Source organism: Limulus polyphemus, unplaced genomic scaffold (assembly GCF_000517525.1).
Source record: "Limulus polyphemus unplaced genomic scaffold, Limulus_polyphemus-2.1.2 Scaffold224, whole genome shotgun sequence".
Lineage (NCBI taxonomy): Eukaryota > Metazoa > Arthropoda > Merostomata > Xiphosura > Limulidae > Limulus > Limulus polyphemus.
This window is the reverse complement of record NW_013665834.1, coordinates 115,934-129,414: the sequence shown is the minus strand read 5'-3', so window position 1 is coordinate 129,414 and position 13,481 is coordinate 115,934. Positions and strand designations below refer to the sequence as shown.

General features: G+C 29.7%; 1 protein-coding gene across 1 annotated transcript in view; it reads right to left on the bottom strand.

Annotated features, from left to right (window-relative positions):
• LOC106478558 (extracellular matrix protein FRAS1-like) overlaps positions 1–13,481 on the bottom strand; it is a 154,477-nt gene that overhangs the window by 55,692 nt on the left and 85,304 nt on the right. Inside the window, exons 45-53 of the mRNA XM_013939110.2 lie at positions 12,777–12,872; positions 12,019–12,184; positions 11,448–11,528; positions 7,817–7,986; positions 5,184–5,307; positions 4,592–4,803; positions 1,008–1,155; positions 620–825; positions 113–269 (exon numbers count right to left, since the gene is read on the bottom strand). Of these exons, the coding sequence (XP_013794564.2) occupies positions 113–269; positions 620–825; positions 1,008–1,155; positions 4,592–4,803; positions 5,184–5,307; positions 7,817–7,986; positions 11,448–11,528; positions 12,019–12,184; positions 12,777–12,872 (1,360 nt within the window). The remainder of the gene's footprint in view (positions 1–112; positions 270–619; positions 826–1,007; positions 1,156–4,591; positions 4,804–5,183; positions 5,308–7,816; positions 7,987–11,447; positions 11,529–12,018; positions 12,185–12,776; positions 12,873–13,481) is intronic.

Here is a 13,481-nt window from a genome sequence, read left to right as displayed (position 1 = left end):
GTGTGTGTGTGTGTGTGTGTGTGTGTGTGTGTATATATATATATATATAATTAGGTACTATCATTTTATACATATATAAAATAGTATGTAAGAAATCCTAGTTGTTATGTACCATCTTCCTGATTTGTGATGGTGACCCGTACTGTGTCTACAGATCCAATAATAGCTCCTCCAGCAGAATCAGTCCATAGATTGCCAAGTTTCAGGAGGAAATACTCACTGTCTTCAAACCTTGCATCATCAACTATTGATACTACACAGTTTTTACTCTGTGTGTTAAAATGATATAAATACTTGTTGAAACTTTATATAAAGAATACTTTAAAAACCTAAACTTTCTTATAAATATACAATACTAAATGTATTTCAATTAAACTAGTTTACATAGTAAAATTATTAACAATTATGGTAAACAGAAGTGATAAATTTATTAATATTTTATAATACCATTTAATTAATATTCTTTAATTTGTTAACTAGGTTTCAAAGTTTATAGTTTGCAATAAAAGATTGATTTTTATATTCTAAAATGTCATATTTTTTTCATGGAAATTAGCATCTTTTTTCCTGAAAGATTTTATTTCCTTAGTTTTAAAGCACCTATTCTAAATGAACTGACCTTTTCACCTGGAAAGAAAGTTATTTTTGACAAATCACTTTTTGGACGTTCTTCAAAGTCTTCTCTGACATAGGCTGTTTTTTGTAGAGTGTAACACAACACAGACAACTTGCTTGACAAGTCACCAGTCCTGACAACTGGGACTTGTACAATTCCACTACTTTCTTTGATTACAAGCTTCTCCACTTTAAACTGTATGACAGGAACTGGAATATAAGAATAATTAGAGTTGATACCATTTTAAACAGTTACTGTCTTTACTCAGCCATATTATTGATTTCTTAGAAAATCCTGATAAAAGAGATAAAAATAAACAGAAATATTCTTCCATTTCTATTTACCTAACAAAACTAACTACTCAATAAATTTGCAATCACAACAAACTTACGATCAGATAAGGAGTCACTGATGATAACAAAAGCTTTGGCTGGATCAGCTAATGAACTTCCTATAGGCGTACTTAGAAAGACTATAAAAGTCTCATTTCCCTCAACTTGAGGACTGGATAGATCATCAAGTATGGAAACTGGACAACCCTAATAAAAACATATAATTACTGTTTAAAACATAAAAATAAGTAATTATTGTAACATGACACATAAAGCTGCTACTAATAAAATTTTAGAAACTCACAAGTATGATAATCACAGTGTAATAAACACATTTAACATGTAGATAAAGTTATTAGATCTTAACATATAAATCTATGTTTCACTCACACCATGTTGGAATGTCAACTGAAATATACTTTTAACAGCTGGAATCTCATTCTGTGCCATTAACTATTTATGCACACTAAGATCAACCACTTTTGTATAGGCCAAACCTTCATGGTGTAATAAAAAATTCTATATTGCCCAAACAACAATAAGGCATTACTTTTCAGTGTTACTATTTCCAATCAAAATCTGTTAAGATACAACTAGCTAAACAAATGATATTATTTGATTTACATCCATATGACTATTATAATTGCAACTAATACCACAATACATACATCACAGTATATTAAACAAGACTTTGAAAAATGTTGAAAATTCAGAATTGGATCGGCAGTTACATAAAGCTTTCAATAAGAAAAAATTTTTTAATTTTCCAGAGTCTACTGAAATATGCTGGCTGATAGCAAGTCAGTGGTTACTGTGGCATACCCTGGAGCTGAGGTTCTCTGTTTGCACTACATTACAATAAAAATAATATGTGCTTTGCACAATGGGGCCAAGGATATGATACAAGATGATGGTCTAATCCCAATACTCAGTTTGACAAAAGTAGAGTTGCCAGTGGGTGTTAGGAATGGCTGGTGCAGATTTCCCTCATGTAGTTTCATGTGAAATCAAACAAACTTCTACAACACAATTCATTGAAAAATGGATAGTTAAAAAAGAACTTTTTATATAGTTGGTTAATTTGAAAAACTTACAAACAGCTTTAACAATTTTAAAACCAAAAACTTAAGTATTACGGTAATTCCTGACTAACCAACAGTCATTACAAACATGATAAATGGAGACTTCAAACAAAAGAATGAAATATTTCTTAGTTTAATGGTAAATCCCAGAAAATGTAATTTTTCAATCTACTGCTAATATTAACTGGTATTTCCCAATGGTGAGATGATAAATCTGAAGTAAATATAGGTTTTATATTTGTCAAAAAAAACAATTAATCATCAATCCATGTTATATCTCTCAGTGATTGTAATGGCATTTAAATGCCAATAACCTATAGTACAGAGAACCTAGTTTCAGAAGTGTCTTTATTTTGTACAATAAATACTGGAGGTGACTATTAATAAGAATATTACCTTACAGTTTGTTTGTTTGCTTGTTTTGAATTTTGTGCAAAGCTACACGAGGGCTATCTTTGCTAGCCGTCCCTAATATAGCAGTGTAAGACTAGAGAGAAGGCAGCTAGTCATCATCCCCCACTGCCAATGCTTGGGCTACTCTTTTACCAAGGAATAGTGGGATTGATCATCACATTATAATGCCCCATGGCTGAAAGGGCGAGCATGGTTGGTGGGACGTGGATTTGTACCTGCGACCCGCAGATTGTGAATCGAGCTCCCTAATCACCAGGCCATAATTACCTTACAGCTTTTGTTGTCTATACTGCTCTATGTTACTTCTATGAGCCAGAAACACTCAGTACAGAGAATGAGAGGATAATGCAAACCCAATATCAATAGCACATAAAAAGAAAGCCCCAATTAAATTCAAAGATTTTTTATTTGCAATTTCAGTGATCCAAAGAACAAATGGAAATTTTTTTATACATTTGTAAACTGTTTATTAAAACCTTTGGTTACTAATTTATCTAACTTTAATGTAGAAATTGAACTAAAGATTAATCTTTTAGAATTAACATTCAAAAATCATGTTCAAAAGACAAAAAATCCATTCCTAATAATAAAGAAAATAAGTTATTAGCATCAAAGCACTTGTACTTGAAGTAATATCTTCCTAACCTCAGTTTCACTAAAACTGTACATGTGAATGAAGCTATAAATTAATTACAAAAAGCTAAAGCAAATTAATAACTGAAACCACAGTGCAGTATTCATAACAAACCTTTTCTTAATGTGAATAATACTGCAAAACAGGAATTCACTATCATTACTGATTTGAATTCCTTCTATACAACTAAAAGAAACTACTTTTTCATGGACAATACATCTATTGTTACTCATTTATTCCTATATAGTTGTTTCTTTCCAATAAATTGTTCTTTGAGATGCTTAAAATAAAGTTTTTCTTGAACCTGAGAATTACCACAAGTGCAAAGTGGAGAAACAGCATTGAGTGAGTACTAAGAATTTCAATAAGAAAATCTGAAAGTCTAGAATGAATACAGTCACTAAAGGAAGAAAAATTAGGATTGGGCCTTAAAAGGGAAAACACATTTTGTGAATGATGAAACAATTCCTAAACGGTGCAAGGACAAGAAGCATAATGTAAATCATTTTTACACATGATTTATAATTTATAAGAATTGATATTTATTATATTCTATTAACAGGTGGTTTAGACATATTCTTAAAGTATCCCGACAACTGAATTACATAAAATTTCTCATCACAAGATGACAAAAAAGACAAAACCTGGAACCAAATTGGTCCACAGAAGTTTTGTCTTTCATGTGTAAAAACTACTGAAATAATTACCATTCTCAAAAAAAATTATGATAAGCATGCATACTATTACCATTTAGATTATGTCTTCACTTAATACATATTTATAAAGTAATAAACATAAATAGTGCAGTCAAGAAATAGCTAGAGTTCTTCCCTGTATAAGGAAAGAAGCTCAAAAATAAATAGTATTTTTTTAACACTAACAAGCACATATTTCAGTACAATCTTTTTCTTTTCGTAATAATGTACAGTATAAATAATATTTACTACTGTTCCTTTCTTAGTAATATGCAACATATTTTATCAGACTCTCATGTTCAATCAGACAACAGTGTACAAGGTAACAGGTATGACAAGTATCTCCTTAGTAATACTTGTAACAAACATAAATGGTATTAGTATTTTCAACCTGCACAGCACCTTAAAAGCATATGGGCTAAAAAGCCAGGTCAGTTACCCATAAAGTTTAATTATATCCATCTCTAATTTTGACCTATTGACCAGAGACAAGGGAGCAAGCCAGAAGCATCTGCTGCCATAACAGACAGCCATATCTGACTTCAAATGAAATACAGGATTGACAGTAATTCATATAACATTTCCACAATCACAAGCACAGTATTGAGGCACAAGCTTTGAGACTTCAGATTCATGGCCCAGCATGATGACAACACATGGCAACTCTAATGTTTCACCAGCACAGAATAGCTGGTAAAATCTATTGTTGTTTTACACTCTAACATAAAATATTTCACATTAATTTAGTACTTCTTAAACAATAATTAATGAAAATAATAATTTTCAAAATGTTAAAGCTTATTGAAATTAACACTCACTGCTGAGGTCTGGCCTACTCCAAAAGTTATTTGAATGGAACTTGGAACATAGTCCTGTCCAGGTAAGGCTGACGAAGGATCAGAGGGGAGAGTTCCACACCAAACTATTGTTGGTTGGGACAGATCTGGACCTTCACGAATGACTTCTATTTCAACCTCTCCTGCTTCTTCATTAAACAGAAAGACACTTTGTGCCAGGTAAACTAAGGATTCTGAAAAATAAGTGAATATTTCCAGGATTTAAAACAACTTTTCAGAATTGTTTCATGTTTAAGAGGGAACTGTTGTTTCAGAGATCTGGAATAATTTACAGAAATGCTGTTTTAATCATTTATTATGGCAAATGAAAGTATTTTTATAATTATATATCATTCAATATATCAAAAAATTACTTAAAATTACCTAGATAGTTTTTCAGTAAAAAATAAGGATGCAGAGAAGGAAAAAAACAAAAATCCTCATTAATGTATAATTTAGTCAGTGATTAGCAATTATTGTTAGCAAATGGTTTAATGCACCTATTATTTGGATGAATATTTTAATATAGCATAAAGCTGTTTTGATAACAAAAAGTTATACTTGTAATGCTTACCATCATTAGGCCCATCTATTACAACAAGAGCTTTTGTTATATTCCCTATTCGAGCCTTAGATGATGGACTGGTGAGAACAATTTCAAACTCTTCTTTATCCTCAAAGAGGCTATCATCAATAATCTAGAAAAAAAGCAGAATTATATGATATGAGTATTTATGATAATAACTGTAATTCAAATGTAAAGAATACTTAACCATGGATCATATCTACACATGGGAGTTCTAAGTTATCAATAAATGCTTTATTAAGTAACAATGAAATGTTTGTTTGTTTTGTTAAGTTTCACCCAAAGCTACTCAAAAGTTATCTGCAATATATATACATTTCTAATTAAGAAGTGACAGACTAGAGAGAAGACAGCTTTTCAACACCATCTACTGCCAACTTTTGGGCAACTCTAAACAAATAGTGTGATTGATCATCACATTATAATGCTCCCACAGATGAAAGGGTGAACATGTTCAGATGGGATCATGGGTGTTATAAGTTTTTCTTTATTCATTCATTTCATAATTTCACACTACTTTGCCCCCCCCCAAAAAAAAACTGCTATTTCTCAATACCATGGGAAAAATGTATCTTACTGTTAGATATGAACCATTAAAATAAAATTATAGCATTTACTTAAATATAAGAATATTCAGTAGCAGAAGATAATCTTTATGTTAGTGCAGTGCAACTTCTTTCCTATTATACACATTTACAAAGTTTTTAAATTTGTCTAGAATTCTACTTGTAACTCCAGTCAAAGCTGTGTGTTAATTAACACTAGGTGTTACTTTCTGTAGTAACATTTAGTCAAAGAAGCTATCTAATGATCGGTCAGCTATAGAGAAAATGTGAATCATTACAACAGTTATGGTATTTTCAGTAGGATTCATTTTTCTATATACTGAAAAAGTTAAACTTCACTTGTAAATGTTTTGTTGATGTTCAGTCTGTTGATCATGTATATGTACTTTTCCTTTTAATTAATTAGCCAAACAGTTGATTTCTAAATGAAGCTTAATTTCATCTTACTTTATTAAATGCAGTTTGTTACTTTATTTTAAATTAAAGATATTATATCATTTTAATAGGTCATTTCAAGAAGTTAACTTCATTAATTCTCACAAAAATGCAACAGATAAATGAAAAGTGAACTGAACAAAAACTAATCCCATGAATAAAGTTTCTATTTTTGTTGAACTTCTTTTGATCTAATTACAACAAACTATTTGTACATCTATATTAGATCCTCAAACCTCTCACTGGAATACCATATTAGCATTGTACATGATTCATTCAATATTAGAGAAAAATATATCTTAGTAGCAAATATGATTTTCTTACAATAGCAAAATAAATTTGTTTTTGATGTAATTCAGCCTATAACAGAGAACAATTTTATATCTATATCAAATATGATTGATCCTATGCTAGAGAAAACATTTATGTCAGTATTAACATCTAAATTATCACAGTAATAAATACCTCATATGATTCAAAATAAAAAAGCTATATACATATATATATATATATATATATATATATCTAACACTGCACATGACTCACAATTTCACAAAAAAACATATGATTCATTCCATACCAAAGAATATAACACTTAACACCAATATAATTCATCCCAAACTAAAGGATAACAGTTGCATGCAATCCACCTCCAGTCAGATAACAACAAGATATGATTCATCCTTTATCATACAACATTAAGTTACTGACTATCATTAAAGCTGAGTATCACATTTGAAGATTATCTAATTACCTTAACACTGCTAGTACTTTTGTAATTCTTAAACAAAACACTGTTTTAATATAATAAAGGTTTGTTCTTTTCCTAACACTGACATTTAATTTTTAAAATGTTTAGTGTTTCTCCTTAGATAAAAATCACAGGTGTTCTAAAAGTCTGAAGAAACAATTAGTTTAATATTACATGCCACAAATTATCCCACAAAGAACAGTTTCATCACATATGCCATAAGCTACCCCAAAAAGAACATAGTTTCTTCACATGTGCCACAGTTTATTTTGTTATCATATGTGCTACATGTTATCCAGAAAAAAATAAACATAGCTTCATCACAAGTGCCACAAGGTATTTCAGGAAGGGCATAATTTCATTCCATAGGAAATAACATAACTTCATCAAATGTGTCACAGGTTACCCTTAGGACAACATAGCTTTATTACATGCTGCAGCAGATTATCCAAGAAGAACATAGCTTTATCCCACATGCTGTGCGCTATGAAGGAAGAGCATAACATACACTTTTAGTCACTTTTGTGAAAAATGCTATAATAACACAGCTGATCTATCCCATCTCTAAGACAAACCCTTATTTTGACAACACATGCTTTCTGTACTATCTCTGAGGATATTATTAAATGTTACAAGTGATTTACGGCATCCTTGAAGGATATATTTACTTGTAGTATCATAAGTACTCCGTGTAATAGCTCTACAAGAAATACTTTAACATCACCTGTGCTTCATGTCACAACTGGTGGGAAAAATACAACATAGGTTCTGTGTGCAACCCTTACAACAGAAATATTCACTATAACATTACAAATACTAATAAAAACAGACATTGCAAAACTATTGCAACCCAAAAGACAATTTCTTACCTTAACATCACAAGAGCTTCTTGTCACTCCTGAGGGAAATACCACCCTGGACACTTCATTGTTAGGTCGTGACCTGAAATCAGCCCCAGAGTCCAGTTGATCAGCCTGGCTGCCATCTGCTGTCAGAGGGATTGTGTAGCAAATAGCTGATATAGCATGGCTTACATCCCCTAAAAAGGAAGGTTTATTTAAATTAAGGAAAATGTATTATACACATTTTTACTACCAATTGTATATCCAAAAAGTACAATGATAAACTGCCAGATTTTCCAGATTGTATTGTGCCATTCAATACTTGTAAAAATCACAATGGTATAAAATTACATTTGGTTAGCAAAACATACTCAACTGAAAGCACCGACAACACTTTATAATATAATTTGAATAGTATTCATAAAATTATGTGAAATAACTAGAAGGTTCTTCAGAAATGATATTCACAATAATATAACACAACAGTGAGATAACTAGAAGATTTTTCAGAAGTGATGTTCACAATAATATAACATGACAGTAAGATAACTATAAGATTCTACAACAGTGATATTCACAATAATATAACATGACAGTAAGATAACTATAAGATTCTACAACAGCGATATTCACAATAATATAACATGACAGTAAGATAACTATAAGATTCTACAACAGTGATATTCACAATAACATAACCCGACAGTGAGATAACTAGAAGATTCTTCAGAAGTGATATTATTTTAAAAACAGTTCACTGAAAAAACTATTCATATTAGCACTTTTGCATGATACAGGGTAGAATCTATACAACTGTTTCTGAAAAAAGTGTTTTGATGTTGTCAAAGATTGAAATTAATCTACTCCATATTCCTATTTCACACTATTTTCCTCCAACCAGGCTTGCCTTCTGTGCCACCTGTTGTCTCTTGGTTTGTTACCAAAACATTTCTTTCCTCAAATCTTCATTTTTGTTTTCTACAGGCCTGATCTTTTTGTGATACTGGAATTCTTGTCTTGCATTGCATTTCTCAAATGGTTTTCTGTTTCAGTTTTTCCATGTGTTTTTTAATAACTGATTAATCTTCCTATTGATTGGTTCTAAAATTCATCTTGTACAGATATTACCATATTACCATTTATGGTTAACAAAGTACTCATGCACGAAAAGGATAGGACTTTTATTCATTTTGTTTTTATAGCACTAAAGGTTAGTATCCTGGATTTAGCAGGCTGCATTATTTTAGTACTTACAAAACTCTGATTACAAAACTAGCTTATGATGTTACTAGCCTGGAATATGCTGAATATAAGGAAGTGATATCACCATAATGCATTGATGGCAGATGTCAGCTTTAAAAAATAAATTTTAAGCACCCAAAAAAATAAACCCAATCAAGTTCCTCAACCACTTCCAATATAACTAGTGTATGAATTACAATTTGAATTTAATATTATCATTTATGTAAAAGAATAATAATAATAAAACATCTGCTTCTTTTCGAATGTAATATAATGAAAACAGCTTGCCTCCCTGCTTTCATTAACAACTTTGTCCTGAGAAAATTAATATGCAGCATGGTACATTTTACTGAAGGGTCATTTTAATTTTTGTGAATACCAAGTTAAAACACTGACACATACAATGCATATAATGGTGTCCATAAACATTATTGCATAAAACACCTAAACTGAAGGGAAAGTTTGCAATGAACACTGGAAGTAATTGTTGGGTAGGCTCTGCTTTTTTCACACTAGATGTTTTATTAATTTCTAATATTAGTATTATACGATTGTTTCTTAAACACACACTATAAAAAAAAGAAAAATAATAAAACAGCTGTGTCATCATCTAAATTTCATGCAAACAAGTTCTTTTCTGACACTTTAATAATAAAATATAAATAGATATTTGCAGTAAGGTGGAAATTGCAGTCCAAATATTCTATGCATTTTAATAAACATACAGTGGTATATGTACATTCTATTCCTAAATAAAGAGGGATATATAACTTGAAGAAAACGTTTTATGTGACAATAGAGTATAAGAAAGTTTTTAGATGATGTCCCCACCATGCATCATGGGAGAAATCAGCTTTAAAGAAAATATCTTCAAGTGCAAAACATATTATGAGTTCAGTAAATCAAGCCAATCAAAAATTTCAGATACATTTATAAGATTGTTTTTTAATTGATGTATAGATCAAAATTTGAATTTAATACCATTAATACTCTGGCATCATAAGGGCATTCTCCTGAATAAATTAATGAGTATCATGAAACATTTTATTGAATTATTGTTTTCTTTTCATTTTTGTAATTAATAAACTAAAACACTGACATGTAATGTGACAGGAATGAGTTCACTATACCATACTAAATCAGTAATGTTTAAAATAAAGTAATACTGCTGCTTTTAGAAAATTACTTCATTAGTATTGTTTATTATAACATACAGTGACAATTATTTATGCAAAACCTCATTAATATATTTAAGAATAATACACTAACAATGATTTTACAACTCAATGTTTTATTAATAGTATTCACAACAAAATAATTAACTATATAATTAACTGCTTTTCTAATCTCATTTGTAATATTCACAACAATATAAATGAACAGTACATAAACTATACAATACTTAAGAGTAATGTTCACAATAATTTACAATGACAGTTACTGAATTGCTAAGCAAAATCTTACTTGCAATGTTAAAAAATAAAGTAACAGTACATCAACTAGAAAATCCTTACCAGTAAAATACACAATACTATATTGACACTGAGTTAACAATGCTGCTTCACCAGAAGTGTTCACAATTATTAAGTGATAGGGAGTTGTACAAAACTAAGTAATGTCACTTTTAATAAAAACTGACAGTAAGTGAACTGTAAAATACTTTTAGTTGTAGTTTCTCAAAATGACAAAAAATAAGATTAAAATTTAATAAATAATACTTCAATGGAAGTATTCATAATATAGAGACATAGCAATTGTTAAACAGTTTAGATACCCAAGTATAAATACAAGTACTGTATGAAAGTCACTGGTACAATTTATAAAATGCTAAACATTTCATGCTAATGGTGAGGAATGAATTACATGATAGAACCTTTGTAAGATAAAAGCTATTCTGTAATAATACACAGATAATGACAGTACACAAGATTTATACAACAGCGTTTCCTGAAAAATGCTGATATGACTGACAACATAAGCCATGCCATTGTTAAACTCCCATGTTTATTAAACCTATACAAAATAGAAATACTTTAATTAGTTGCTTTCAAGACATCAGTAAGTATAAATGTTATGCATTTGTCTGTCTGTTTATTACAACTAACTTCATTTTCAGTGCCATATATCTCCATAAAAAGTAGTTAGGGAAAATATCCTAAAAACACAATGCACCACTCACCTAAAACAAAATGGCAAGTTCAAAACAACAAATGACCTTAAGAATGATGAGAAAATAGAAACAGATGAACAAAATTAAGGGCAGCAAAACATAAGAATAAAAAAGGTCTAATTAACTGATGTAAGACATTATTTAAAACAATTATATATGTTTCTCATAAATCAAACCCTGAAGGTTGAATCTATTACTAGGATTTGTGTAAATGGCAAAAACTGTTTTCTATTATATATATTTTACCAGTTCGTCTCACACGAGCAAACAAGTAGCTGTCAGTTTCATTAATGTGAAAAACTTGTTCCTCAAAGCTGATCAATGGTTCTGTAAAAGATTAAAAAATTTTGTATTTAGTTTCATGTTAATTAGTTATTATAACTACAATACAATGGTTGAAACAAAATTTTGATTTTTTAAGCAATGATTCTTTTTTTCCAGCCTCTTTTATATTATAATGCAAATGTTAATCTATAAGAACATAATTATCTTATTGATAAATGAAAATAAATGCCTTAATATCTGTACTTTTAAACTAAGATATTTAACTTTACACCTACACATTACTAGTCTATTTTTACATAAAACTGAATATATTGTTTGAGTCTCAACAATTAGAGTCTTGTATAACACATACACCATTGTACATAACCTTTGAAATAATGTTCAAGATTATTCACTCACTAGTGTATCAATCACTTACATGTTTTCTGAATTCTAAGAGCAATACATTTTACATTCTTCAAATAGTTTACAAACACGTGAGCAGAGAAACAATAAATAAATACGAATTTCTACAAATAAAATCTATCTTTACCATCTTCAATGTCATCAATGAAAACTTTGGCCACAGTTGGTTGTCCCAACAATGCATATGATGGACTACTTAACTCCACTGTGAAATCTTCTACTCCTTCATACACTGAATCATCATTGATGAAAACAGTACAAAACTTTTCATCCTCCCATTCCTCAAACTGGACCTGTAATCACCCACCAAACTTTTTCACTCAAATGTTTAATTTCAAAGATTTTTAAAATACTAATTGAATTTTATATGTAGTCAAACCAGACCTGTAAAAATAAAATAATCATTTTTAATTATTACTTTATAATCACAAAAACGTTTGGAAATTAAAATACTGTTTTAAGTTTTAAAAAATGTAAACAGATTTTGTTCTAGTATCTTTTGAGGTAAAATGATAAGACTTATGATCTATAGATCCAAAATGTCCTTTTGTAAAAGACATTGGTTTATATTTTAGAATGAATCTCTGTGTCAAGAGCAAGAATCACAAATAAAAGTAGCAATATCAAATGTCATTCCTTGAAATAATTAATTCTGGCAGTTAAAAACTACCTATAATTTTAAAATAACACAATATGATTTGTTTGTTTGTAATTAAGTACAAAGCTACATAATGAGCTATCTGTGCTCTTCCCACCACAGGTATCAAAACCCGGTTTCTAACATGAGAAGTCCGCAGGCATACCACTGTGCCACTGGGGGGCCACAATATGATAATCATATCTTCTTGATAATAAAAATGTCTTCATACTCTAGTGGAAACACACCTGTCCTGAATAAGGTACAAAGTCTTGAGTACTGGAATGGTGGTTAGAATTGAAGTTTGCTGTACCATCTCTAGTAGCACATTGGACAATAGAATACTGTAAAAATACATCACAAATGTACCACATCAGGTCTGAATTTGGAAGTTTGATATCAATGTTACACTGTACAATTGATATATATATATATATATATATATATTCCTAATATACAAAATTTTCCCAAAAAGTAATAAACAAAACAAAATTTGTTAAATGCCACAACTCATATGTGATTATATATTCAACCAAAAGTTATTATATGATAGGGTGCAAAATAAAAACCAAAATATGTAACATATATGATAAATGTACCCTTTCTGATGATAATAATCATATATGTTAAAACAGATATTGTTGTTGGTGTAGTTTTATTTAACAGACATGTGCCTACTTTTATTGATATTATTGAATTTTGGTATGCCAAAATAAATATGTCTTATTGGTATATATTTACATTTTGTTTAATTCATTACCTGCTGTAATGCTTGGCATCATCTATGACAAGTGCTGATAAAAGTTTTATTGCAATATCGTCGTGTTTTCAATATAAACAATAATAATAATAACATACCTAAAACATATAATCTTTCCATTTTTGTATTTATGACGCACATGTATGTTGTGAGCAAATGCAAAAAAAAAAAAAAATGTCAAACAATAGCACAT